This window comes from Balaenoptera musculus, chromosome 3 (genome assembly GCF_009873245.2).
Source record: "Balaenoptera musculus isolate JJ_BM4_2016_0621 chromosome 3, mBalMus1.pri.v3, whole genome shotgun sequence".
Lineage (NCBI taxonomy): Eukaryota > Metazoa > Chordata > Mammalia > Artiodactyla > Balaenopteridae > Balaenoptera > Balaenoptera musculus.
In genome coordinates, this window is record NC_045787.1 from 124,825,453 (window position 1) to 124,849,734 (window position 24,282).

General features: G+C 36.9%; 1 protein-coding gene across 11 annotated transcripts in view; it reads right to left on the reverse strand.

The window, feature by feature from the left end:
- Positions 1–24,282, reverse strand: part of CSNK1A1 (casein kinase 1 alpha 1) — a 51,322-nt gene that overhangs the window by 21,040 nt on the left and 6,000 nt on the right. For 7 of the 11 annotated variants that reach the window (XR_005019229.1, XR_005019230.1, XM_036846190.1 and 4 more), the window contains exons 3-5: positions 7,452–7,578; positions 3,993–4,091; positions 1,487–1,570 (exon numbers count right to left, since the gene is read on the reverse strand). Coding sequence is in view for 8 of the 11 variants with exons in the window: in XM_036846190.1 (XP_036702085.1) it covers positions 1,487–1,570; positions 3,993–4,091; positions 7,452–7,578 (310 nt within the window). In the remaining 3 variants the exon portion in view is untranslated. The remainder of the gene's footprint in view (positions 1–1,486; positions 1,571–3,992; positions 4,092–7,451; positions 7,579–24,282) is intronic. The other 4 variants (XR_005019231.1, XM_036846195.1, XM_036846197.1 and 1 more) reach the window with 1 other exon arrangement.

The following is a 24,282-nucleotide window of genomic DNA, read 5'->3' on the forward strand; positions in this document are numbered from 1 at the left end:
GTCAAGCTGCTTTCTGTGGATTTTAATTACATGTTCTAAGTAAAATTTGTGGCTGTTTTAAAGAATGCAGCATATTTTTCAAAGGAATGTGGAAATGAGTTAATGTTGGGTATGCTGGGATAACTCCATTCAGCAGACGTGCATTTTCTTCAGAAACGCTACTGCCAATTTTAGTTTTTGGTATTACAACAGTTTTTCTCCTAACCAGGAGTCACATTTTCCTGCCCTTCAGAAAATTCACAAGATTACTTTTCCTTATAACCCAGAAAACCTATTATTAAATAATTATGTTATAAAATATAAGTAAAATGTGTGAATGTATATGAGTAAGTAAAAATAGGGCAGTAAAGCTGCCTTACAACGTACCTAATTACCCACCATCCCCCCTCTCTGCCCAACCAAGACCTAGTTACCATAGTTGGTATTTCTTTGTGAATAAAAATAAAATTGAATTCCTGAAACCTTTTTAACAGTGGGAGAACATAGTTCCTGAAATAATGCTGGGCAGTATGGAAAAGGATTAAATGATTACCCAGATGATACTTGTGGTTTAATAACGGAACTACAAAGTATGCTCACATATCAAATGCAACTTTTTTCCTTTTCTGATTACTTATGTCAATACTTACTTCTCAGTGTATACTAAATTGATAAAGATTCGTTCATTCAGGAGCTTCAAAGATTAAGTACCTAAATGGTGTGATTTTTAAAAATTATTTTCCCTTGTTTATCTGAAAATTCATACAGTAATAAAGCTATCTAACTTCTACAAAAGTAAATATGAAGAGTTCTGCTTACATTTAAAAAATATTTGGAAAGTTATTGGAGTGTTTAGCCTGCTAAACACTAAATCATCAGGTTATGCATCTGTTTAATCTTACTTATGTGTCACTGATGGTAATTGATAAGTGCTTCAGTTACCGTTATGTTGTTAGAATACAGTATATTCTAGTCCCAGAGCATATAATGCTCTTTAAGCATTTTATGCCACTTGTTTGAAGCAGAGAGAATTCTTATATTGAGGTAATCAATTCTAGAAAAACTAGATCTGAAATCTGATCTACACTTACCTAAAGTACGCTAGGGAAGGGGAAGAGAGTTGATGCAGAATATCATCATTCAGCAGTAATGCAACTCCAAATTATTTTTAAAAATTGAACAGTCTATCTCAAGTTTACCATTAGGTAAAGAATTTCAATGGTAGACCAACACATTTCCTCATGTGCATGTTAGAGATCTAAACATAATCCTGTTTTCATTTAGGTTTTCTCTAAATTTTACAAACTTTAAGCAAAAGCCACAAAGAAACATCTTAGTAATGTTATATGTTTGCCAAGTATGTCTGAATAATGCCAACGTAAGAGGTGCTTGAGCAAGATCTACATTCTCCAGAATTAAAACAAAACAAAAATAATCAAAATAAAACAATAAGAAAGAAAAGCACATGAATTTGGGATTGAGGTTGGAATAGGAGACAGTTTCAGACCTGGTTTAATCCTGAGAAAGATGGGTCCTGAGAAGTACTAACAGTCATGCTTCTTTTCCTCTTCCCCACTGGAGATTCTAAACACTAAACAGACAATAGAGGGTGGCAGTGCATCAAACAGTATTGCTTACATTGCAACAATGGCCGGCGCAGACAGGCAACACCGAGGCATTAGAGAAAGAACAGGGTAGCCAAATGCCATCCTTCTTCCATCAAGCACTGTAGCTTCTCAGTTTTCCAAATAAGAATCACATGCTTAAGAACATTTGAATTCTGGAAAATACTCAGGTTTTTAATGCCACTATATTGTGTCACTGCCTGAAACAGGGATAGCAATGGTGACATTTGGCTCTTTAATTTATTAATAAAAAAGGGGGGAATTTGGATCTGCAATCTTTGGTACCACAATCTGCCCTTCCCCTAAAAAAGATTGTACAGGGGAAAAAAATCTTCAGTAAGGAAGAGGTAGAAGGCATTTAGTCACCTTAAAATTTATTTTCGTAAGCATGCAGGGCTGATTACTGGAAGAGATGAGCAAATTCACTACGATTGGAGTGACTACTCCTAAATATCAAATTCAGAACAATTTTCCAAATAAGAAATTTGACTTTAAAAATCAACCTCAAAAGCGCCCCCCACCCCACCAACTCTTTACCCACAAATAGAAAACTACTGGAACAAGCTGACCAAAGAATCCAGTCTCATACAACTGGCATATTTCAAACTACAATACAGAAAACACTAAAAACCAACTACATAAACAAAACACTAATCTAAAATGTTCAAGAACAACATTTAGAATTTGAATCTTAGGTAAAACACTGCACTTCTAACCCTAGGGTCTCTCTGAATCTGTTTAACAGCAAAGAAGCTTCACAATATTCTTTTTAATATCTCTAAAAGAGGATACAAGATTCTAAAAAGGTTTACGTATCACTGGTCAATTTGGATTTCCTAACACAACTATGTGATTAATAAACTATTTTAAAGGGGGGAAAAAAGCAAAGAGGTATTATCTAGGCCATCATTAAATTTAAGACAAAAACCATGTACTGCAATGTCAACATGCAGAACATGGATCTCATGAGGATAATGGGTCTTTAGCAGGAAGAAAATGGCAAGAAAAGGGCTGGGAAATGGTCAAAAGATTAGGGTCATACTGACAAAATTGCCCCCCAAAATTAAGACTAGTAATTTTTCAATTAAATTACCAGGTTTTATAGTAACAATTAAGAACCTGGATGCTTCAAAGAGAGAAGCCACATAACATTTAAAAAAAAAAAAAAAGATGCAGTTGGGAATGGCAAGAAAGGTTGTATGTAGATTTAAACACCTTCTATTATTTAAAGCTCAGCTTTCAACAAAAAAATTTAAATTCCTAAAACTTGGTCAGACCAACATTAATGTCTCACGCATTAACAAATAACACCAGTTCTAATGGTAATGGCTCCAAGTTGGCATTCATACAGGCAAACAAAGGTAAACATTTATAGCTAGACCTAAAAACACCAAACATTCCCTAATGGTTTAATAAAACAAATGGGAATGTTCCTTCCAAAAACAAAACAAAACAAAAAACACAAAAAACAAAAAACCCCCAAGTTGTCCTGAAGTTGAGAATTTCTATGAGATCATCAGATCATAACATGCTTAGTGCATTGCCAATGCTGCCTGTCTGCCCGAGCTCAACATTGAATTAATAAATAAAAGCAATTCACTCAGTAAAACTAATCATTGCAGAAAAAATTCAACACAATTAGTTTTTAACTGCAATCATGCGTCACTAGCTAAAACCCAATCACCCCATAAGTTCAACCATTCTGCAGCCCCCAATGAACACTAATTTCATTGTATGTATATGTTCATTTCACTTGTCTACACTTTCCTTTGAAAAGGAGAGAAGAGGGGTGGAGACCCCACCCAACTTGGCACCCAAATAAGAAACTGTCAACTACTTTTGAAGCAGGCCCAAAAGTTATCCTTTTGAATACACAAATCCAAGGACTGAAGAATTCTCATTATCAACCATGCTTAGTCAGCAAATGTTAACGCCATGGTGACAGATGGGTCAGTGGTTCCCACGCTGGCACAAGCACATATATTACAAAAACCCACACTTCAGAGACAAAGGTTAAAATCTGATTTTTAGCATTCAGGAAGAAAAGTACATGGGGTTTTGTTTGTTTTTTGTTTGCTAGCTATTCGAATGAATGAAAAATAGATACAACTGTTCAATAGTTAAATAATATAGATGATTACATTTCACTATAAAGCCCTTGGAATTTTATATTTCCATATAAATAACTAACCTTGGTTGGGTAAGTTGGAGAGAATTTATTTCAAGTTATTAAGTTAATAGATTATCCTTCTAGTACAATCTTTTAAAGCAATTATCAATAGCAAATTCAACTTACTATGACTCTTAATTTAAAGACTGAAAGTTCACCAAAGCAATTCTTGAAGTTTTTTACTCTTTGTTCCTTCATGCAAAGAACATGTGACTAACCTTATTACAGTGACGCCCAATACCCATTAAGAAGTTATCTGGTTTAATGTCTCTGTGTATAAAATTCTTTGTATGCACATATTCAATTCTACTGATCATCTGGAAAAAAGGGGAGGAGGAGAGAAAATTAAGTGATTTGTATTAAGTGACAAAAGAAAACATTATTTCTGAATTACTTCAATATGTCAATTATTTTTCAAGATCACAGGTATACTTTATTAACTTTATTTAGAGTTCACAAAGACAGTGCTAGTCAAAATTAAAAAGAAAGGGCAACCAGGCACTGCATTTACCTCTAGACTGATGGATATATAAGCACAAACCAGAAGTGTTCTTTAGGCTTATTCTTTCAATATTAATGATTATAAACATGGTAGTAGCAAAACATGACCTGATAGCAAAAAATGGTTTTATTTTTAAATTACGAAAGTAATACATTTAGAATTGTTTCAGTTGTTGTAATAAATTATATAAAGTAAAAGCCAATCCTATGCCCCCTGACGTACCTATATAAAAACAGCCTGCTACTGCCCAGATCTATTTCCATGCTCTTATATACGTACACACATAAACTCACATGTGCTTGGGAGTAAGGGGTGCTGACCAATTGACATTGTAGTTATAAGTTGTTGTTACTGCTTTAAATTGAAATAGAAGCAGTCCACTCACTTCATTCTTGTTCACTTGTTTTTAACTAATTATAACTCAAACATTCCTGGAAGTTGGTACCATACAATGTAAGCATGTAACTTTTTATACAAATGGGGACATACACACGCTGGGTTTCCTTTCTTGCATGCTTTTTGGACTCTCCTATGATTTTTCTCCATACTTCTATGATCATATTCCAAAACTGAATAATAAACATGCCATTCTAACAAGCTTTTCTTAATTTCTTGGAAATTCTGCCTCGTCAAGTGGTATGGTCTTAGCATTCTTTTTTTTTTTAAATTAATTAATTAATTAATTTATTTATTTATGGCTGTGCTGAGTCTTTGTTTCTGTGCGAGGGCTTTCTTTAGTTGCAGCAAGTGGGGGCCACTCTTCATCGCGATGCGCGGGCCTCTCACTATCGCGGCCTCTCTTGTTGCGGAGCACAGGCTCCAGATGCGCAGGCTCAGTAATTGTGGCTCACGGGCTCAGTTGCTCCACGGCACGTGGCATCCTCCCAGACCAGGGCTCGAACCCGTGTCCCCTGCATTGGCAGGCAGACTCCCAACCACTGCGCCACCAGGGAAGCCCTTAGCATTCTTTTTAATGGCTATAAATATTCTACGGCACAGATGGAAGTACTCCCCAATTATCCCCTAACTCACGGTATTCCCATTATTTCCAATATTCTCCCACCATAAACAATAATGCTATTAATAATACTTAAATATATCCTTACCTACTAGTGCTTTTATTTCTATGGGTTATAAATCCCATACTATTACAGCAGAGTTGCTGGGCTGAAAGGTACGTATTTTTTTCATTTTGATAGGTGCCATCAGACTGCCCTTCAAAATAGCCTATAACAACTCATTTTTTTCAGCAGTAGTGTTCTTTTTCCCACTAGCAAAGTTATTTCAGTTCTTTCTAAATTTTGCCAATTTGACAGGTACTGACCTCGCTTATTTCCCTAACAGTTTGGAAACCTGCTCATTTTTACCGACCTTTTGGATTTAGTACTATTCTATGAACTGTCAATCTATACTCGTCCAGTATTCTTTTGACTTGTTCTTTTCTTGCCAATTTTTAAGAATTCTTTGCATACAACAGACAATCTTTTATCAGTCATTTGTTATGTAAATAGATTTAAATTTTGAAAAATTTGTCTTTTAACTCTCTCTGGCATCTCTTCTATAATAGTTTTAATTTCCAAATTATCAACTATGTCTAACTTTTCTGTAAAATACTTACAAGTTGTATTTGAAAGTGTTTTCCATGTGCAAAGGCTGCCAACATTATCTTTCTAACCATATGTTCTTGCTCTTCTAGTAGTATATGTCAGGATTCTATTTTTTACTTGGCCTCATTTTCTCTAGAGCTTTTATCACCATGGATATACAGATTCTAAATCTTACTCCTCTACCTTGGCAAATGTCTTTTGAAGCCAAATTGTAATCTCTGGCTTAAACTATTCATACTCTCAAGGAAGTAGATGTATACAATGTTCAAATAGCATCTTTAGGTACAGCAGCAACTCATATATTAAAGAAGTAAAACAAAACCGCTGGCTCACTTATGTACATATTTGTCCTAGCTAAGTAATACCCATAATTAAACTATGAGTATTAACTCACAGGGGAAAGGTGGGGCAAAAGACAAATTAATAGCACAAACTGCAGACTACTTCAAGTGTTGCCTGTCATCTACAGAGCAAGACTCAGCTGTTTCCTTCTTAAACAAATGCTTTCCTGCAACCCCCTTTCCTAAATTACATTCTTTCTCTGATGTTACTAGTGTATCCAATATATAGACTTCTATGACAGAACCCTTCCATTTTTCTCCACTAAACTCTATGCTCCTAATGGGAAGAGACTAGTTCTTATTCTTCTTTGTACATCCCATGTTAAGTACAATGGCAGGCCCTGAATAAATGTTCACTGTATGAATGCCTATGTGTTACTGAGCCTACAGAATACAAACTCTTTTATTAAGATTCATTCACATGTCATATTAAGAGGTTTTAATCATAAATTCCTTGACATTTACCTATTATCGTTGACCATATTATCTGTTTCCTCAAGGCCTGTTTCTGACCCTATTATTCCCCATCTTAAAATTCTTTAAAACTAATTTTCTTTTTTATTTCCTTTAGTTCAAAAAAATCTAATCTTTGGCTTTAAAACAATTTCATCTAATCTCCAGCCAATGAATAAATCTAATTCATGACATAAAAATTTCCCTGGTTTTGTTTAACTATTACCAATGGCCGAGAATCCTTTACTTCAAGAGCATCTACCTGGTCAAAAATTATTTCTTAAATTACTTCAGTACCTTATTTTCCTCAAAAATACACCTTTCATAAGGATTCAACACGTAATACATAGCATTCAATTTGCTTAATTTAAACAAAATTTCAATATATACATATTTATCTATATTTATATACACACATACACTCCAAATCCTTTCTTCAAACAAAATCTTATAAGGAAACCTGCTATATTCAACACTAAAACAAATACACTCTATCTGATGGGAGCAGCTTGAAAACTCCTAGTCTACAGGTGAGTAATAAACTAGTATAATCCGTTTTTGTCCTATACCCATGAGAAAACATCTATCTACAAGTCATATTAGAGTAATACACTTGAATGACTATACCTTACTATGGATCTTTTTTTGCTGATCCAAACGTTAAACGTGACACACAGGACTATAATACTCTGGTTTACACACATTTAAATTATAGTTAAGTAGTTGTAAACAGTAGTATTTCTTAGTTTTTATTCTCATAAAAGTGTCACATACCTGGTCAGCTAACATAAGTACAGTTTTCATTGTGAACCTTCTTGAACAGAAATTGAAGAGGTCTTCAAGGCTGGGTCCAAGAAGATCCATGACTAGCACATTGTAGTCTTTTTCCTGACCATACCACCTAATAAAATGAAAGGGGGAAAAGGGAGGGCATTATAAAAAGCTGATTACCACTTAACATCACCAAGTTTTAAAAAAATTTGAATAAGATAGTTTTTCCTCTCTGGTTAGGTTTTATTTAGGGTTAAGTTTTCCACTATTCAGCTGATGAACTCACTGACTGACTACATTGCCCAACACAAGGTAAAGAGATTTTTTTCCTGTCAAGCAACCCATTGTCCAATTAAGTCAGTACTTGTGTGGCAGCCTTAACATTCCTCTTAACCAGGGCAGCTGAATTCTATATCCATCCACCACTGATTCCTGAGACCATGGGCAAGTTTCTTAACCTCACCTGGTCTTACTTTTTAACTGAAGAAATGAAGGAGATTCTACTAGTCATTCCAAAATGTTTCAGAAAGCAAAGATCCCTTTTACTATAACTCATGTTCCATTTCCTACCAAGTTGTATTAATAAGGAGTCACATTTTTGTTTAGTTCCTGATCACAGAAAACAATCATATTACCACAAAGATGACATTTGCTTTTTACTGGAAGAATCATGCTTTAATTATCCGTTGCTGTATTACTGTGATATACAATTTGTCCCCAATAACTCTAGGAATATCAACTGCTAATTTCAGAGACTACAAGAACTGGAAATCACTGCAATAAATGATTTCAAGTTTCTATATGCCTGTAAGTCTGGTAAGGGTAATTTCCTGAAAATAAGCACTACCATTTTTATTTCAAACTTATCTAGATTATGAATTTTGCTTGGGGGACATCCCTGGAGGTCCAGTGGTTGGTTGGGACTCCGTGCTTCCACTGCAGGGGGCACGGGTTCGATCGCTGGTCAGGGAACTAAGATCTTTTATGCCGTGTGGCACAGCCCCCCACCCCCCAAAAAAAGAAAAAAAAAAGGCATTTTGCCATTATTTAAAATGTTAAAAAAAAAAAAAACAACAAAACAGGAAGTTATTTTAAACCTAGACTGGAGTGATTTCTTTGTTAACTTTAATAAAAAATGATACCTGGATTTACCATTTGAGAAGTTTATGTGTTTTAAAAATATTCATAACGGAAAAAAGGCTTAAAAAAATCTGTGTCAAAGGCATTAATGAGTATCAGTTTAGTGGAAAACTGTTCAGTGTTTTGGTTTGTTTTATAATTTTATTTATTTATTTATTTTTGGCTGCGTTGGGTCTTCACTGCTGCACGTGGGCTTTCTCTAGTTGCAGCGAGCGGGGGCTACACTTCGTTGTGGTGTGCGGGCTTCTCGTTGTGGTGGCTGCTCTTGTTGCGGAGCACGGGCTCTAGGCGCACGGGCTTCAGTAGTTGCGGCTCACGGGCTCTAGAGCACAGGCTCAGTAGTTGTGGCACACGGGCTTAGTTGCTCCGCAGCACGTGGGATCTTCCTGGAGCAGGGATCGAACCCATGTCGCCTTCATTGGCAGGCGGATCCTTAACCACTGCGCCACCAAGGAAGTCCCCTGTTTAGTGTTTTTAGTGCTATTTCTTTTTTAAAATTTTGCTCTAATATGTTATTTTGTTATAAAAGAAAATTAAGACTGAAACTAGAGAATGGGGATTTAGTATCTTAATAACTGTATTTTTCTAGAAAATGCAAAACCAGCTACTTAAGCATGGTCTCATATTCAGATCCAATGAATACGCTCCCTAGAATCTTAATGTAAAAGATCTTAAGGTGACTAGGCTTAAAAAGCTCACATTCCTTCCTACGCTTTTGCTTCAGCTGTTCCCGAGGACTACTACTTCGCACACATGATACACGAATAACTACCATCGAACACACAAAGGAATTCATTTTCACATGTCTTTGCAGAAAAAGGTAGCCTGATGGGGAAAGTTTCTGCTTAACCTTATAGAGACTGTGCCCACTAGCCTAAGAAAAGCAACAGATGTACCAATCTGCTAATGGCAGAGTTGATCTGTCCTTATTGCATCTAAAACTATGTTCAAAGCTGCTGCAATTATCCCTTTTCAATCCTTTATTTTCCATATAGGAATTCAACACCCTTCACATACATTCCAACATTTATCAACACTTGAAAGAAAAGCTCACAGTGGTGGGTTTAAGAATCTGCCTTCCAATGCAGGGGACACGGGTTTGATCCCTGGTCGGGGAACTAAGATCCCACATGCCACGGGGCAACTAAGCCTGCGCGTGCCACAACTACTGAGCCCATGTGCCACACTACTGAGCCCTTGCACCACAAAGAGACAGAAGCCCGTGAGCAGAAATGAAGAGCCCGCTCGCCACAATGAAAGATCCCACGTGCCACGAGTAAGACCCGACACAGCCAAATAAATAAATAAATATTAAAAAAAAAGGATAAGTGATGAACAAAGTGAATAGGTTATTTCTCCTTTCCTGATTCCTCTGTTTTGTTTTCCTTCTGTTTTTTCTTCTTTCTTTACTTAATGGCAGAGGCAAATCTGTGCTAGGAAGCTGTCAGAAACTTCAAAGCCAGTCCTTGCCATTATAAACATCCAATACTAAGAATTATGGCAAATTTTTAATATAAAAATCTAATTTATCTAGGTTTTAAAGAAAAATAAATGATTCTATACAAAAACACCAAATCCAGAAAGAGCTAAGGCAGTGATGGGAAGTCACTAAAAATCAAAGGCAAAAGAGAAAGCACAAATCAACTCTCATAAGACTACATCTCATGTCTACATCAACAAATTTGTACCAATGGCTCCCTAACAAAATTACAATAAAGTGAATTTTACAACCATCCAACCCAAACTACAAACTTGAAATGTCAAAGGCACTAATTCATACTTCACATCTTCATGCAATCACACAATTTCATAAAGCACTTTGTGGGAAGTCATATGTAAAGTAAGCCTTTAACAGAATACTCTCATAATAATTAGAAACAAGGGGGAATTAGATGAATTCGGAAACACACTTAAAAAAAACCAAACAAGTTATTAGGCATTTTTCTCCTTATTGCTTAAGTGTATGAGTTTAAGACATAGCCCCTATTCTCAGTATCAAGAAGACAATCCATAAAAAAACAACTAAAACATAAATGATTCAAAGGCATTTTCCTCCATGGTGCAACTACAGCACTTCTAAAATAATTAGGTCTTTCCACTTAGAAACTGGTATGCTTAGAAATTGGTATTATAACTCCTTAAACCTAAGTGACAGGTGTTTCTTTAATTCTTCCTTTTTTGATCTCAAGGAATATATAACTTATTTCTCTAAACCTAACACCTCACACCCTCCCCATCTGTGCTTTCCACCTGTGTAACCCATCCCGACATTATTACACACAGATTAGGAGCCAGGAACAGCCTTCTGCTTATCCAAATCCTACTTACTCAGTTTCTACCTTCACCTCCACGTTTTCCACTTTTATTCTGCAAGCTGCTAACTCTCCATTTTCAATTGCAACATCCTAATACCCAGCTGCCAAAGAAATCTTCCTTAAGTAGCCTATCCCACATTGGTCTCCCGTTTCACAGAATTCCTATAGCCACTGACTACTGCTTATATCCAAGATCTAACCCCTTGACAATACAAATATTCAGGTACTGTTACTTTGGCATTTCTCTCTCTACACCTGTAAGATAAAACTTACTGTTTGTCTTATGTCTTCATAGAACCTGGGTAATGAGCAAGCACTAAGCTGATTCTCTGAGATCATTTAAGTTTGCAGACAATCTGAAACCCACAAACATGAAAACCTCACTCCTATTCTCCACTTTCTAGGTGCCTTCAACCAGAAACTCAGGTCTTATCTTTAGACATTTTTCAACGTAAGCAGCAATGTGTTGCTACTAAGTACACTATGGTAAAGTAATGTGCACACTGTAGGTAACTCAGATACTTATGAAATTAAAAACAAACTGGTTTGATTTGGACCTTATTCTTCCTAATAGTTTCAAAAGATGCAGAAGAATCAAGTAATTGAATGGATGAAAGTTAAAAAAAAGGGGGGGCAGGGTCTCGTTTACTATTTGTTTGTTTCAAATCAATGTCTTTAGACTTAGTGTTGCCTGACCAATCAAGGAAGTAGGCCAAGGAATGAGCTCGCAACTTAGAAAACCATCATTTCTTACTGAGAGCATAAAAAAGGTACCGTAAGGTCTGAAGAAGATGCTAAGAGAAGGCAAGGTCCATCTCTCTGATCTTATTTCCTTCCTCTAAACCCATATCCAAACTAATTCTAGTTAAAAAATTAAGAAACAGATAAAAAGCACAAGCCTAAGATAATACATGCACAAGTCAACGGGGCTGACCAAAAAATGCTAACAGAATTCAGAAAAAGCAAACGATCAGTGGGAACTACATCTGTCCAAAGAAAGAAACCTAGTGAAAATGGTCTGTTACCAGTCAGATCCTGAAGGAGGGATAATATTTTGATATGTAAGGTAGAAAAAAGATGTGCTAAGGGCTTCCCTGGTGGTGCAGTGGTTAAGAATCCACCCGCCAATGCAGGGGACACGGGTTCAAGCCCTGGTCCAGGAAGATCCCACATGCCGCAGAGCAGCTAAGCCTGTGTGCCACAACTACTGAGCCTGTGCTCTAGAGCCCGCGAATCACAACTACTGAAGCCCGTGCACCACAACGAAGAGTAGCCCCCGCTCGCCGCAACTAGAGAAACCCCATGTGCAGCAACGAAGACCCAACACAGCCAAAAAAAAAAAATGTGCTAGGCAGAGGCAAGAATAGACCATGGGCTCGCATAAAGGGGCGAATCAAAGTGACTGATAGTTTGGGGCTATATTATAGACTCTTGAATACCAGGCTAATGTGCTTTAAATTCTATAGATAACTGAGGAATTATCAGTAGAGTATGGCTGGGACATAATATAATTAAGTATTAAGAGCTGGCCTTGGTATCGGTATGCAATATGGAAACTGGGGAGTAGGGGAAGGAGTGACAATGACATGAGAACCAATTAGAAGAGTTATAGCTGAAGATGTGGAGCTAGAGGTTTCTTTTCTCTAATAAATCTCGATGAAAATGGAAATACCTTAGAAAAGAAATAAAATGACTGAAATGAAATATTTTAGGTATTGCTATGAGACCCAAGGACTTCCAAGAACAGTAAATCAGTGTAATTATCGTAAATACTCAGTTCAGATTAAAGGACTTAAATATGCCCATCCCTATGACTGTAACAATAACAACAAAAAAAAGAACATTTGTTTAACATAGGTCTTCCCCCTCTGACTTGATTGGTGACAGTTAATTTTATGCATCAACCCGACTGGGCTAAGGGATTCTGAAATAGCTGATAAAACATAAAACAGTATGTGAAAGTATCTCCAGAAGAGATTAGCATCTGAATGACAGGCTAAGTAAAGAAAATCACCCTCCCTAAAGTGGGGTACCTGAACAGAATAAAAAGGCAGAGGAAGAGAAATTTCCCTTTCTGCTAGAGCTGCAACATTCATCTTCCATCTTCTGCTCTAGGACATCCGTGCTTCTGGTTTTCAGACCTTAGGACTCAAACTGGGACGTAAATCATTGGCTCCCCTGGTCTCAGGCCTTTAGGCTTGATCCAGAACTACACTGCTGGTTTTCCTGGGCTTCCAGCTTAGAGACCACAAGTCATGGGACTTCTTTTTTTTTTTTGAACTTTATTTTTTATACAGCAGGTTCTTATCAGTTATCTATTTTATACATATTAGTGTATATACGTCAATCAAAATCTCCCAATTCATCCCACAACCACCACTCCCCCAGCCACTTTACCCCCTTGGTGTCCACATGTTTGTTCTCTACATCTGTGTCTCTATTTCTGCCCTGCAAAGCGGTTCATCTGTACCATTTTTCTAGGTTCCACATATATGTGTTAATACACGATATTTGTTTTTCTCTTTCTGACTTACTTCACTCTGTATGACAGTCTCTAGATCCATCCACGTCTCTACAAATGACCCAATTTCGTTGCTTTTTGTGGCTGAGTAATATTCCATTGTATATATGTACCACATCTTCTTTATCCATTCGTCTGTCGATGGGCATTTAGTTTGCTTCCAGGTCATGGGACTTCTTAGCATCCATAATCGTGTGAGCAAATCCCTCATAATAAATCTCTTTCTGTCTACCTATAAATATATCTCGTTTTATTGCTCTTTGCAGGTATCACGTTTTTTACAAACTGTGGCAACCCTGCCTTGAACAAATCCATCGGCACCATTTTTCCAACAGTATATGCTCACTTTGTGTCTGTCACATTTTCATTATTTTTATATTTTTGTTATTATTATATTTGTTATGGTGATGATCTGTGATCTTTATTTTTGATGTTATTATTGCAAAAAGTTACCACTCGCTGAAAGCACAGATGATGGTTAGCACTTTTTGGCAATAAAGTATTTTTAAATTAAGGTAGGTACAATGTTTTTGGACATAATGCTATTGCACACCTAATAGACTACAGTATAGTGTAAACATAATTTTTAATGCACTGGGAAACCAAAAAATTCATGTGACTTTGCTTTATTGTGGTATTCTGGAACTGAACCCAAAATAACTCTGAGGTATGCCTGTATATATGATCCATCAGTTCTATTTCTTTGGAGAATCCTAGTATAATAGGGGCAGCCATTTTATGTCTTGTTCACAACTCTATATACCCAGCATCCAGCACAATGCCTTATATGCAGGAAATGCTCAGTAACATTTGCTGAATTAAAGAATAAAAAGCTGTATTAGAGGTTTTTACCAGGCTAGGGCATGCCTGACGTGGCAGATGAGGAAAACAAAAATACTCCCTGTACCGAAAGTATAAAGTCATCAGGAAGTATCTATTCATCTTTGATTCAAATAAGCCAAATAATTATAAAAGTTTAGAAGTGATAGTCGTAACAGATAAATGTCTTTTCCTATGCCATTTATCTTCCCATCTTTAGATTATTAATGTCAGAGTCTTCACTGAACTAAAAGTATGAGCACTGAATCAGTGCTGTAATATACCCATTTTCATAGCATCTACATTCTCAAGACACTGTATCTCAAACTTAGTCTCTTGCCAACTTACCATCATCCAACTTTTATGTTCCTTTTTATGAGGGTAGAACTTAAGGACCTGGTCTAGTACAATCTCGCGCAACTCTAAGAACTAGCTCAAATTCCCCCTTTAGGTTGCTACTGCTAACAGTTCCAGCCACCCTACTCTCTTTTGTCTGAATTCCTTTTAATGTTCCTATACATTAATATTTATGTGCACCATCCGTAACAGTAGAATTTCGCCTTTCATAATATTATAAAAACGATAGATAGCTCTTCTTCCCATCCTTCAACAGCACCCAAATTACCATGGGCCAAAAAAAAAATCACCTACAGGCAATTCTTGTTTATCTTTTCCTGTATCTTTCTTTTTGCTTCTCATTAATCATGCCATGTTGCCTTCTTTTCCCTTTTTGTTTTGTTTCTGGCGTGATTGTGTTGGGGTAAACAATTCATTTAAAACAGTTAAGAAAGGCACTTCCTACTCCCCCTCTCCTCCTAAATTACCAAACTTAAACAGCAGGTGACCCTCAACCACAACACAAGCCCTCAATTCTCAATTTAAATTCCTGAGTCTCAAAAGTCACCAATCCTCCTAGTACTGCATTCAATAGTTGATTACTTCTGAAAAGTGGAAGCATCTATGAACTTGAGTCTTAAGACACTGTAACCCTTTAACCTAGAATTGTTAGTACTTATTAAGCTCCATTTTATTAATGGCATTCATCATGAAAACAGAACTACGATGCACAGCTTTGACTACATTTTGATTCATGTAACTCTTCAGCACTTCTGAAGAAGAACTAGACACAGGACTAAAATGTGGGTCACCTCCTGATTTTCTATTAACTCTTGGTATACAAGATTGCTGTGTAACTCTCATTCTCCTTCTCTGCCCATATTTGCTCCTTAGATTTGTGGCCTTCGTTTTACTTTGAATACCTAGGTACCTAAAATTTAATGAACTAAACTTTTCTCTTGCCATCAAAAATTTAAGACCATCAACCTATTTCCTCCTCTTGCAATTTCATTTAAAACACAATTCATATTTTATAAGGTCAGTAACACAAAATTTTTATTCATAATGCTTTGGATTTACAACTTGCAGAAATACCTTTGAAATGGTTTGGGATCCAGAGCATTTTCACTAGAGAAAGACACTCATTGCTGCTATTTGGCTACTGCAGGGAACTGGAAAATCAGGTTTAATAAAGAAAACAGACACTAAGTTTTCTGGTGAATTAAGCAACTAGAACCAGAAACACAAATACCGATTAGACCTATTTCTCCATACTAAAAACTGATTTAGACGTTAAGAAAAGAACCACCGTTTTAGCTGTGGGTATGGTGAGCAGAGTAATAATTCTGATAATGTGATGATTTCAAGAAATTTTAGATATTAATTCTATCTTTTACTTCACTGAACCTTTCCCAGAACTTTCCTAGGTCTTCCAAACCTTTTTTAATTGGCTTAATTTCCCCACCCTTACAATCTCACACCCCTGGGGAGGGCATTGATAAGCATGGAAGTAATTTAAAATTGAACAAGAATAGAAAGGGAAAAGAAAATAAATACTGGAAATCCACCAACTGAGAGACCAATCCTGCATCAAAGGTATTTAGCTACAATAACCAAGAACTTGCCCAAACAAGTTGTGTGTGGGTGGGTGGGAGGTGCTAGTTCTACACCAAGTGTTCTGAATCTTTTTTGTTGTCATGGATCCCCCACCTTTGGTAGTCTAATGAGGCCTATTGATCCCTTCTCAGAGTATTTTAAATGCATAAAATAAAATACATAGCATTATAAAGAAAACCAATTTTAGAGAAATTCAGTTACCATAAAATTACTTCAAAATCAATCTTGATATAGTAATATACATGCTCTTTATTAAAGCATTAAATAAGATTTAGAGGCAGGTCTAACTAGTACTATAATTTTGGATATAAAGACTATTTTGAGTTACGTGCAACAATAATGTGATATGAAAATACCTGTGATTTCTATTGGTGACAAAGCCATAGGTAACTGCCAGAACTAGTGGGGACTTGTTGCCTACGTTTATAAAAGAAAAACTAGGTTCAGTTAGAGGTACATGAAAATAAAGATGGAATTTTTTTCCTATCCAATTCACTGACCTCGTGGAGGATAAATCCCTGAACCAAGTTAAGAACCCTGCTCTAAACAGATTTTTAAGGTAAACAGACTGTAGAATAAGATCTAAAACTTGGGCATCATCTGTGTTTCACTCAGCAATAATAATGTCAACTAAGATAATTTGTTTTCCTTCTTCATCCTAACCCTCCTAACTGCTACTACTAATCCTTTGCTCACAATATCATCCCTAAGATCTTTGAATTATGCTGTAGGATTTCCACATTTCTCAGTCTCCTTGTTCCTTGCCCTCTGCCTTAAAAGATGCATAAATGTTCCTTAACCTGCAAATTTTAAAAACACAAACAAAAAAATGTGCTTTGATACTTGGTACTATCTACTACTAAAGCTCCTATTAATTTACCCTTTCAATATTTATGGTGGCTAACAAGACAAAACCCAGTAATTCTTGCTCTCATAGCTTACAGCACAGTCTGTGAAGGCAAATAAATAACACATATGATGAAAGAGAAACTGATGGTGAGAAGGTACAAATTATGGGGACCCAATAGATCTTTCAGAGGGAGGCATTAGGAAAAGCTTCTTGATGAAGAAGTATGTTGATTCTTGAAGCATAAACAGAAGACGGCCAGGTAAAGAGGTGTGTGGGGGTTAGGAGTACGCATTAAGCTTGTTATTCACAAGAAACTGAAAGTAGCCAGCATAGTTGGTTCATAGTAAGACAAGATCATCCGATTTTCTTGTTCACAGTTAACTTGTTGAAAATCTAGTTTCTACCTGCCATCTTACCCTCACTTTTTGTTCTTGGTTCCCAGTATTATGGTTATCATTCTCATCATACTACCCAAAATTATACTTCAAAGATCACAAATGGTCCTTGCTGTCACTGCTCTCTCTAGCCTTGGTTGGTCCTTGCTGTCACTGATCTCTCTAGCCTTGGTCATACTAGTACTGGAAGACAGTATGTGGAGAACTGGAACCTCCAGGGGAATACAAGTATTAAAATATACTATTCCACTGGGAAATGGGACAATATATCTGTGGTTTTCACAATACCAATTATAAAGGGTTGATCAAATCTTTTCTTTTTATTTATTTATTTTTGGCTGTGTTGAGTCTTCGTTGCTGTGCCCGGGCTTTCTCTAGTTGTGGTGAGCAGGGGCTACTCTTCATTGCGGTGCGCAGGCTTCTCATTGCGGTGGCTTCTCTTGTCGTGGAACATGGGATCTAGGCGCGCAGGTTAAGTAGTTGTGGCTCGTGGGCTCTAGAGCGCAGGCTCAGTAGTTGTGGCACACGGGCTTAGTTGCTCCGCGGCATGTGGGATCTTCCCGGACCAGGGCTCGAACCCGTGTCCCCTGCATTGGCAGGCGGATTCTCAACCACTGCACCACCTGGGAAGCCCCAAATCTTTTCTAATAGGCAAATATATAAAATAGATTAGTAGCTACCTAGGCCTGGGGGGATATGGAGAGTGACTGCTAATGTGTTCAAGGTTTCTTTTTTTTGGGGGGGATGAACATTTTAAAATTGGATTATGGTGATGGTTGCACAACTGTACATATAGCAAAAACCACTGAATTGCACACTTTAAGTAGATGATGCTTACATAGATAAAGTATCTCAATAAAACTGTCAATCTTTTTTTTTTTTTTTTTTAATTTTTTTTTTGTTTTTATAAATTTATTTATTTTATTTATTTACTTTTGGCTGTGTTGGGTCTTCGTTGCTGGGCGTGGGCTTTCTCTACTTGCAGTGAGCGGGGGCTACTCTCCGTTGCGGTGCACGGGCTTCTCATTGCAGTGGCTTCTCGTTGTGGAGCACAGGCTCTAGGCACGCGGGCTTCAGTAGTTGTGGCACGCGGGCTCAGTAGTTGTGGCTCGCGGGCTCTAGAGCACAGGCTCAGTAGTTGTGGCGCACGGGCTTAGTTGCTCCGCGGCATGTGGGATCTTCCCAGACCAGGGCTCGAACCCGTGTGCCCTGCATTGGCAGGTGGATTCTTAACCACTGCGCCACCAAGGAAGCCCAAAACTGTCAATCTTTTACCAAAATCTGCTCCTCCAGTCTCTGTTTCAACACTTATTAAGGACCTACTATGTGTGTGATACTGCCGATAAGGATGCCATAAGCATCATAAGGTCTAAAAGAACAGGTAAGTGACAAGTACAATATAAAAGCGACAATAAAGTAAATATAAAACACAGAGGAGCGAGCTATTCAGAAGATAAAAGGGAAGGCTTCTTAGAAAAGTTAGTATCTGAGCTAAACTTTGAAAAATGCCTGTTACCTCTTTACATAGTCTCCTACTTTCAGTCACTCCTCTACAGTTTCATGGTGTCGTTTCTCTGCTATGAAAACCAATGCCCCTCCCTAATTACACACCAAAAAAGCAAAGTTTCATATATATATGAGGAACTCCAAAAATCTAATCTCTGCCTATCCTTTAATTCTATATCCTTATTCCCTCACCAGACTGCCCTCAGGCCATATCACTGAGTCAACAGTGACTTACTAAGCATGATTGTATACTGAGCTCTATTCCAGCCAAAGCCCAAAGCCTTCAAGTCTCATTCCTTTTCTCTCTCTGGAATATATATTACCTCCTCCTAAAAACTGACTTCCTTTAACTGCAACACCCCATTATCCCAACTCTCCTCTTGCCTTGATTAACTCTGAATTTCTACCACAGGGTTCAGTCCTCACTTCTCAATTTCCTTTCTCCACTATCACTTCTATTCTGATCTTGCTCAGATCTAACACCAGTCCTAGTTCCCTGGCCTAGGATTAGGTCTGTATTTTCTGCTAACTTAATTATACAAGAGCTAAACTTGGGATACCCTGCGCCTTAAACTCAACATGTCCAAAGCTATAACCATACACCCGACTTTTAAAGTGGTTAGGACTCCGCACTCCCAATGCAGGGAGCATGGGTTTGATCCCTGGTTGGGGAATTAAGATCCCGCAATGCCGCATGAGGCAGCCAAAACAAAACTGGGCCCCCTTTTCCTTCTTCCTAATTTAAATCTCAAATTCTCAAGGCTAAAACGACTTACCTCCACTCCTTAAGAAGAGAAATATGAGAAAACAGACATTAAAATGTTAGAGCAAGGGACTTCCCTGGTGGCACAGTGGTTAAGAATCCACCTTCCAATGCAGGGGACGCGGGTTCGATCCGTGGTAGGGGAACTAAGATCCCACGTGCCGAGGGGCAACTAAGCCTGCGTGCTGCAACTACTGTGCCCACACACCGCAACGAAGACCCAGTGCAGCCAAAATAAATAAATAAATAAATAAATACCTTAAAAAAATGTTAGAGCAAGAAAGTAACAGAAATCAAAATATCTCTTAGTATACTTCAGAGACCAAAAAGTTTCCTTTAGGGTACTTTTTGCACTATAGGAATCACCTGTATTAAGACAGTTTTACATATAAAGATTTAAGAGAACAAATAATTTTGGCTGGATGAAACATTCCCCCCACCACATTCTACAGTAATTAATTTGCTTAGCAAATCCTTCTTAAGTAGATTCCAGGTTAAAAAAATTTTAACTCAAATTTCTCTGCATTAGCAAATGAACACAAAAGAAAACAAACAATTCCAAAGTCTGATATAATCTTTTAAAACTAGAACAGAAGAAAGAACACAGTCTGGGCTTGAAATGTTAATGCAAGATATAGGAAAGGGGAAAAATGGAAGAGGCAAGGCAAGCTATTATAAAGGAACGATCTAATCTTAAAGAAAAAAAGCAATGAATGAACACATGAACATCTATTCATAAATTTAAATTCTATGTAAACCTGAACTAATAATATAGAACTATGCAATATATACTTATAAAAATAAGCCCTTCAGTGACTAGACAATTAAAAAGTGGCCCAGTAAACCAGAAGTTGGATTTGAAAATGGGAAGCTGGTTGAACTCACAGTATATGCAATATAGTGCAAAGAATAGTGAACCAGCAGCCAAAAAAAACAGGTTCTAGTTCTGGCTTTGCCATTTTCTTGCCTGCATAAGCCATTTTTGCTCGCTGATAAACCTTTTTAAAAAAAAAAAAAAAAATTTATTTATTTATTTGGCTGCACCAGGAATTATTTGTGGCACATGGCATCTTAGTTGCTGAGTGCAGGATCTTTAGTTGTGGCGTGCTTTAGTTGCGGGGTGCAGGATCTTTTAGTTGCGGCATGTGGGATCTAGTTCCCTGACCAGGGATCCAACCTGGACCGTCTGCATTGGGAGCACAGAGTCTTAGGCACTGGACCACCAGGGAAGTTCCATTGATAAACATTCTTAATATAACTTATTATACCTATCAAGAGATATAATAGTAATTATGAGATTGTAAAAGCACTACACAAACAAAAGGATTACTTTCATTACAAAAAGCAGTTGCCCAACAATTATGAAATGACAACAACCAAGACAACAGCATCTCCTACAATAGTCAGAGCCCTCTCAGTAAAATAATCACTAACTACCCCCAACTGCTCAACACAATGGAGTGTCAAAACCTCAACACAGTATTTCCCAAAGCGTGGTTCTGTGGTCTTTAGCAGAAATTATCTGAGGTTACTTGCTAAAAATACAGACTCTTGGGGCCCATTCCAGTACTGGTCAAACAAATCTGGGGGTGAGGCAGTAAACCCTACATTTTAAACAAGCTCTGTAGGTAATTATTATGCATGGTTGATGTTTGAGAAATGCTGACTAAGCAGGATTCACAAGGAGACATAATGGGGTCCCTGCTGACCTCTCCAATCAAGGCAACCTCTGCATGGTTCAGAATGCTGTTTGGGGCTCAAACTCATGTTATCCCTTTGATGTTAAGGGAAGGTTCATGTCCTCACAGGAGATTTAGACATCTTTGCTCCTAATTTTCAGCAAGAGACAAATTCACAATTATATACATGTCAGGTACATGGTAGATGCTCAAAAAGAACGTAAGCCTCACAAAATTTTTGTCTGTTCACTGAAATGTGCCCAGTATCTGAAACTGCCCACCCAGTATGTAGTAGGCACTCAAATATATGTATTTGTTGACTGAATGAAAAATGTTTGCTTATTCTCTAGAAGGTACTGTACAGGTACTGTAAAGTTCACTGACACTCTCCAACAACAGAGCTTTAATTTTTAGAGAAAAACCCAACATCACTCCCTTCCTTAAGAAGTATACAAAGTATTAATATTATGGAGGTCCAAAAATGAGAACACTAGGATTTCAATAAGTGAAGCTTAGTGGTAACAATAATTTCAATCAAGTGAGAAGAGCCAAAAGCAAAACAAGCTAACGTGAATACATAGTGAATAGGGTAGTAAAGGAATGGAAAAGGAAAAGAATGGTATTTACATAAAGGTATAAAATCCAGTCTTTTAAGAATTTCATTATAGTGTTACCAAGGACAGTGTATTAGACACTTCTAATACAACTGAAAGACCTGGAAAATTTGGAACTTAAAACAAAATTTACAAAAACTTCATGCTACTACTTTCCAACAAGGCAGCTTTAAATCAGATCTCACACTCCCCTTGCCATAAAAGCCACCTTAAGGACAGAATAATCTGGCAGTGTAAGAAGTGTAACAGATAAGTACTCAGAGCAGCCTCCAGACAACCTGAAATATAGGACAGCCTCAATTTCAGGTTAATTTGCAAACCTTGCCATTGCACACTTAAAGATGGCACAAACGAAACATATGATGTGTACTATGTATGCTTAGTCACTGTCACCATCTTGTTTCCCTTTAATAAAAAAAACTTCTGTACAAAAACTGCAAGTCAGAACCAAAAGAAATTCCAAAAGGCCAATTCACCACTGATAAATACTTATGCTGACAAATGTCCACATTAGCAAGCCTTTACTGTGAAATTAATAGACACCAGCATTTTGATATGGTAGTATCTTTATATCAGGATTCAAAGCTAAATCAACTAGTACAGCCATATTTCCATTTGTAAATTGCATACCGCCTAGTGAGTTCAGCTGAGTTCACTTAAGAAATACTAAAAGTGGGAATTCCCTGGTGATCAGTGGTTAGGATTCTGCGGTTCCACTGCTGGGGGCCTGGGTTCAATCCCTGATTGGGGAACTAAGATCCCAGAAGCCGCACGACGCAGCCAAAAAAAAAAAAAAAAAAAAAAAAAAAGAAATACTAAAAGTCATATACTCCCAAATCAAATAAATCAAAATATCCGAGGTTAGAAGCCAGGTGTCAATATTTTTTTTTAAGTTTTCTAAGTGATTCCAATGTGCAGCAAAGTTTGGGAACCACTGAAAGAGGCACTAAGATCTATTCAAATAACACATCAGCTGTGTGACTTTAGGCAAATTAACCATTTTGACTCACACTTTATATAAAACCTCAACTTACAGGATTGTTGTAATGATTAAATGAGACCATGTGCAATGCCTGGATATTGGTTGATTCTTTTTTTCTTGCGCATAGATGGAAAAAAGAATGTTTAGCCACACTAAATTCAACCAACTACCCATTTATTTCAAAGTACATTATCAATGTTATGAATAAAAGGCAACTAAAACAAAATATCATTGCAGAGAATGGAAGACGTACCTTTTATTCTACTGATCCCATCAATTTATATAATGCATTAAAAAAACTCTTAAGACCGAGTTGGTCTTACAAAAATCCCTTTTATAAAGCAAAGTTGACATGCATGACAGAATTCATCCTAGGTTCAAATCTAGATGACATCACAGACAGAACCCTAAGTATTGACTCTCAATATAATGCCCTTTCCTTTTCCCTTTTTATTAAGGATCAGAATGTACTGTCCAACTAAACGTTTTTCTACTGCACTTCCAAAGTCTCCATTAAACAATATACCCCACTGACGACTCTCAGACAAGGAAAAGGCAGTATTTTAGCTATTCAAAGGAGGAAAATAGGGTAAAGATCTCAGTTGCCACTGAGAATCACCACCCCAACCTGGTCACTTTATTAGGTTAGTATACTTCATGGTGAAACATATTACTAACTTGTAGTCTTACATAAAGACAAATCAACATCAAATCCAGAAAAATGTTACTACAATTCAAAAGAGCGATTAAAAAATAAATATATAAAACCTATGTTGTCACAAAACATAGCCTACCAAGGATTAGCAGTATTAAAAGAAAAAAAAATCAAATATTCTTCATCTCATTAGGGAGTGTGGGTTACATCAGTGTATGCATTTGTCAAAACTGATTCAATGGCACATTGATCTGTATACACTTCATTGTATGAAAATTACATCTCATTAAAAAAAATTCCATTAAGACACGGATAAGTACATGTTATGTGATTACTAGTTATTAACAATTTTCAAGAGCCACCTGAGATTGTATTGGAAATACAAACAGTAACAAAAAAGCATCATTTAGACTAGTTATTCATTTATATTATGAAAGCTATTAAGGTACTCATTTAGCCTCAGAAAAACTTGTTAAAACTCAAAGGCTGATTTTAAGAATAAAATGGAATAAACCAAAAGATTAGATTTATAACATTTGTTTCAAACTCTAGTTTTCTCTTGTATAGACTTCTTGACATTAAAGTTTCTTACTAAACAGGACAGATCATGAGAAACCATCACTAAATCATACCTTAGGTACA